The 6,000-nt window shown below is 43.8% G+C and overlaps 1 protein-coding gene across 1 annotated transcript in view; it reads left to right on the forward strand.

The window, feature by feature from the left end:
- PDE3A (phosphodiesterase 3A) overlaps positions 1 to 6,000 on the forward strand; it is a 371,809-nt gene that overhangs the window by 343,901 nt on the left and 21,908 nt on the right. The window contains exons 10-11 of the mRNA XM_024203245.3: positions 3,399 to 3,510; positions 5,276 to 5,389. Of these exons, the coding sequence (XP_024059013.2) occupies positions 3,399 to 3,510; positions 5,276 to 5,389 (226 nt within the window). The remainder of the gene's footprint in view (positions 1 to 3,398; positions 3,511 to 5,275; positions 5,390 to 6,000) is intronic.

The raw sequence follows: 6,000 nt of genomic DNA on the forward strand, positions 1-6,000 counted from the left end.
GTCAGGATGGGCACCTGAACACACACTGCCGGATGTGCCCGGCTCTGCTAATCAAGTGCGCGGCACTTGAATCATTCCTGGGTGACCACACAGCTTAGAGGGAACACAGGTCCTGAGTAATTTCTTTGAAGCACACACAGAGCTGGAGAAACCTCCTGTGTCAGTTTTCTTCTGCTGCTGACCCCAGTGCAGCTTACTATATTTAAGATGCTATGGGGCCTTTTCTGCGTACATAAGCCTCATGGGATTTTGGTAATTTTTTTGTAAAGCACTTGGGTTTCCTTAAGGATTAAATGCACAGGGTAACATTTTCAAAAGTGCAAGTGAATGGGCCTAATGCTCTTATGTGCCTAAGTCACTTTTGAAAAGAATCAGGTTCCTAAATCATGTAGGTACTGTTGAAATTTTTACCCATAGAATACATGTAAAATGTCATCCTTTCTTTCCATTTCCATTCTCTTTCTTATGGCTGCACCACAGAGGAGGAAGATGTTGAGGGAAATAAAAGTAAGGAGGCATTAGGTATGGGGTAGGTAGAAGAAAACTAGGGAGCGATCGATAGGGTAGGGAACTAGAGAACAATAGAACGGTGAGAGAGAGCAATATAGGTAAAGAGGGGGTTGAATAGTTAATGACCTATCACCCAGACTAGCTTCTTAGTGTGGCTTTCTTATGTTGTCTGGTTAGAGAATGAGGGGTTCATCCCTTCCGCAATGTAGAGAAGAGTAATCTCTTTTTTCGCCTTTCTCTTCCTGTCCCCAGTGGCAATCAGAGATTTTAAGAAGCCTGTTTTCTGTTCAGGGCAGACATGCCTAATCCTGACAGGCGCCTGGAACTCATGCACTAACACTTGCCCTGAGCCCATCGCATCACCCACACTCCTACTGCCTACAGTTAGCCTCCAGAACTGAGATGCATAGGGATTTTCTATTACCAATCTCCAGTTGCCATTGAAGCTCAGGCTACAGAAATGACTAAGAATTTCTCTAGGAGCACTCTTTTCCATATTTGGTGTCCTCAGGTTTTTAAAATCCTATAACTGCAGAAAGACTTTTCTCCCTCTTTTGATGGTTCTGCTATATATTTTTGTCTTGTTCGGACTCTGAGTTCTAAGAGGGATAGTCCAATACTTAAAGTACTGGTCTCTGCACTGGAATAGCTCTATTTCAAGCAGCTCTGATGTGTCCTTTACAGCAGTATTGCTAGCAGCTTCTGTGGCTTTGGCTTTCATTGGCATCGCCACGCCGACACTGACCAGCATTACCACCACCTTTCTGGGTACTAATATTGAACATGGTACTCTTGGCACCCTATATCATTCAAGTAGCAGCCGGTCAGTGCAGAGGTGCTACCACCAGAAGCACAAGTGGCAGACACTTGATAACTGAGAGATCCCTTGGGTACGTCTATACTTACCCGCTGGTTCGGCGGCCAGCAATCGATCTTCTGGGATCGATTTATCGCGTCTTGTCTAGATGCGATAAATCGATCCCGGAAGTGCTCGCCGTCGATGCCGGTAATCCTGCTCCGCGAGAGGAGTAAGCGGAGTCGACGGGGGAGCCTGCCTGCCGCGTGTGGACCCGCGGTAAGTACCTTTAAGTTCGAACTAAGATACTTCGACTTCAGCTACGTTATTCACGAAGTTGCGTATCTTAGTTCGAACTGGGGGCTTAGTGTGGACCAGCCCCTTGTGTGTGGAGTCAGAAACTACATTTGTGCACTCTCAGCTGCACCCTTCGCCTGGTCATCCTTTCTCATTTTTGCTAGAATCGTTCAGAATTAGTTCACACAGAAATTCTGCTTGATAAGAAATTCCTAGTAAAAAAAACTTGAAGAGAGCTCAGATTGTAAATCCATATCAGTTACTTTAAAATAATTGTAATTCTCTACGAAGGCCAGATATTCAGCACACCACTGAGTTCACATGCAGGGTGCTTGTCACTCAGTGTTCAATACCTCTTGGAAGGTCTGAGACAAGAGCCATTAGCTGCCCTTGCCGGGCATCACCTGCTGCAGGTGGATGAGTTACCACCTATGTTGGGCCCTGGGTGGGGGGCAAATTGGGCAGGGGAAGCTAGAGGAAGCCCCCCTAGTGGATGGGTTTGGGACAGACTCATGGCTGGCAGCACTGAGTTCAATGGGAAGGCCAGATATTCAGAGTTTCAGTTTGTTAAAACTTGGGTACACCACACCCATCAGTGTAGATTATGGATCCCAATTCATACACATGATATGCTGAAATACGCAGCAGTTGATAGACAGCAGCTTAATTTAGGTTCAGTTGTGCTATGTTGAAACAAAGGCCAGTATGATTTTGGAACTGCATATGCAGAGTGTAGTATACGGTGGAAGTGGGAGACAGTGGTCTCTCCTTGATACAGCTCTGGTGAGACCACACAAAGAATGCAGTATTTGGTTCTGGGCACCTCTTGACAAGAACAATTAATGAAGTGCTGGAGAGGCTAATTTCAAAAGGAAAGTTGGAAGAACTTAACATAGTCATTTCATTAGGTCCCATTGCACTTTGTATAAAGTTGAAATTTGTTGTTGCTTTCAAGCCCCTACATCATATGATAGCTGCTGTCTGCCTCGCTGACCTGGTCTCCTATTATAGTCCCCCATCAACTTCTTCACTCCACCCCTGCTACCAGCTTGAATACCCTGCTTGACTCCTCTTCTAAAATTCTCTGTAAGAATGCCCTCTGGATGTCTTCCCTACTGAAAATTCCTTCCCTTCAGTCATATCCCTCCTGAAAACTCACTTCTGTCATTTCACCTACAAGGTTTAAAAAAAAAAAAGTGACATGATTTATTCAGCTGACTTTTTATTTGACACCCTTGGCTTCTTCTTTTCCTCTCCCTTCATCTGTTTAAATGATTAGGCAAAGAGCAGAACAATTGTCATTGCATACTCTTTGGGACAGGATATATGGGACAGATTTGCAGAGATGCTAATTCCTATCAGTCTTTGTAAATCTCCTCCGTGTCTTTGTGCTTTATGATGTTTTTTTGTGAGGCACCTAGCACATTTTGTAGCACTTAAAACTGATGATATCTAGGCTGGCTAAATGTCACCAGAAAGGAATATAACCAGGTACAAGTATTGGAAGAGGGTAATCATCAGAGAAGGAGAAAAGTTGCTTAGAACAATCAGAGAGTACAAAGAAGAGGAACATTGTGGTGAACAATTTCTAAACAACCTGTTTGACTGTGTAACTGTGTCTCAGCAGACGTACTGGTAGCTTCCCCACATGAACTAGACCAGATGATTCACGTGAGAAAATGCATTAGGGAACAATCCTATATTGAATAGGGATAGGACCAGGTGACTTTATAGGATCAGCTTTTACGATGTCTTTTTTGGTCTACTTAGCAGCGTGGTTGTTTTCCTTTTCCAGGTATCATACAGGCTTTTTGAAGACATGGGGCTGTTTGAAGCCTTTAAAATTCCTGAGAGGGAGTTCATGAATTACTTTCATGCCTTGGAGTGTGGATACCGAGAGATACCTTGTAAGTAAAACTCCAGGTTAAATAAGAGTCTCTTGCTCAGATGTCTTTGACTTTTGACATGTTCAGTAATTATTTTTATACATTCTTTACTCTCCCTAATCACCACAGCCATTTCTTCTTTCAAGAGCTGCATTTTGTCTCCTACCTCTTGACTAAATGCATAAGAGTAGTCGTCCTCTTTTGGTGTACAGGATGTGATGTACGCAAAGCTTTGTGCATTGTTAAGAGTATCCCACAATTTTGTCAATACACGCAACACTGCTAAGCTAATTGCCTCTTATGCAGAGGCTCTTCCTTAATTCTGCCCTCACGTTTCTGTCTGTTTGGCTTTTATGGGTTTTTTTTAGTATTATTATTTTACTTCATAGAAAACTCTGTGTAAATCTCGGGTAGTAAGATGGCTCCCATTTTGAAAGTTTATAGGTATCAGGGGACTGTTCTATCTAGCCATGCTTGTTATTGGTTGGTGGTATTGTCAGTCTTATCTGGAGATTGTTGGAATGGTTGCCTGCCCCCCACTCCCCCTCAGGAGAGTTGAGTTAGAGATGTGCACACTGTGATATGCTTCCACACAAAAGATGCTATAGAACAGTGATTTTAAACCTGTGGTCCCGGACTCCTGGCATAACTTTCAGCAGACATCCCAGCTCTTCTATGCTAGCTAGCTATGGATTCAGAAGCAAGTATACACCCATATATAGCTATATGATTTACTGTAGAGATACATATTATATAGAAAATGGATGTTATTGAGGTACATTTACTGGATATATCTGTATAGAAATATATAATCTATATTTTTCAGGTTCCTAGGACTCTGTCCCAGAATTTTATTATCTTTGCCAAAGAAATACAACATTTAAGTTCCCCCATTTTTGAAGGGCCTTTTATCTACGTGTTGCATTGTTGGAGATTGATACCAAAGCTGAATAAAATCTATATAAGGGCTTGTGTTTGTTGTGGTGTTAGCTCAAGATGTAACTCTAGTGTTGTCCTTAGTCTGATTCCCATCCCCACACACAAATCTCTAGCTCAACTTAAGTGGTTCTTTGCTTTAAACTTGAGCTAGCTGGCCTCTCAGGGGTGTATGGATTGAAGCTCAAGGGCTGCTGATGCTCAAGCTAGTGATGCAGCCGAGATGCAGCTACAGGCAACAACTTGAGTTAGCACAGCTGGTCAGATGCTAATCCAATCACCGCGTAGCCGGAGTGTTGTTTCAAGATGTGGCTGCTCTCACTCAAGCTAGGCTAGTGGAATAACTCAAGCTAATCGTTGCAGTGAAGACAAGCTCTTATGGTTAGAAACTCGGAGAAATCCTGGCCACCGTGACGTGAATGGGAGTCTTTCCATTGATTTTAGAGGAACCAGTATTTTACCCTTTGTATTGACCAGATGATACTTGCATAACAAAAGGCCGGGGAAGTAGAAAGGAGCAGGGCTCTCATTCCTATGCCAAAAGCTCCCTCTCTTCTCTCTTGCCTGGGGGAGTAGTTCTCCCCATGGCTTCCCCTCTTCCTGCATGGTGTATAAAAGCTCCCCCTCCAGTAGCAACCTAGTAGTAAAAGGAAAGCTGAAAACTTACAGAATTGTAAAATAAGCGGGGGTCCTCAGATCTTGTAATGTCTGTTGGTTTTTTGCTGTTCCTTGAACTGAAACTCCCTAGAAGTTCCCCGTTGTATCCAGTAGATGGTGCTGTGTGCCCTCTGATAGAAAGAATCTGCATGTTTAATAACAGTGTCATCGATTGCCTTGATTTGTATCATAGATCACAACAGAATTCATGCGACTGATGTTCTACATGCTGTTTGGTACCTTACTACTCAGCCTATCCCAGGACTCTCAACTGTGATTAACGACCATGGGTCAGCAAGTGATTCAGGTATTCTTTTTAATATACTGTTCTTTTAAGACATGGGTTGTGGAATACTGAACGTTTCATTTGCTTTGCAAGACTTTCAAACAATTTCAGCAATATATATTTGATATTTAATGTGTGCTAGAATATTTATTTGTGTGTTGCAACTGTGGTAGACCGATTCTTTCCAGTGGATTTCCATCAACTATACTTAGGGCCCTACCAAATTCATGGCTATGAAAAACGCCTCACAGACCGTGAAATCCGGTCTCCCCTGTGAAATCTGGCTGTTGTAGGAGTGTCACAGTATTGCCACCCTTACTTCTACACTACCTTCAGAGCTGGGCAGACAGAGAGTGGCAGCTACTGGCCAGGTGCCCCACTCTGAAGGCAGAGCCACCACCAACAGCAGCACAGAAGTGAGGGTGGCATGATATGGGGGGGGCGGAGGGGGAGTTGTCACTTGGAGGGGGGAGCAAGGCTGGCCTTATAGGTGGCGACATGGGCAACCACCCAGGGTGCTGTGATCAGAGAAGGCGCCGTGGTGTTTCTCTCTCTCTCTCTCTCTCTCTCTCTCTCTCTCTCTCTCACACACACACACACACACACACACACACACACACACACACACACAC

This window comes from Terrapene carolina, unplaced genomic scaffold (assembly GCF_002925995.2).
Source record: "Terrapene carolina triunguis isolate 2854851 unplaced genomic scaffold, T_m_triunguis-2.0 Scaffold112, whole genome shotgun sequence".
NCBI classification, from domain to species: Eukaryota; Metazoa; Chordata; order Testudines; family Emydidae; genus Terrapene; species Terrapene triunguis.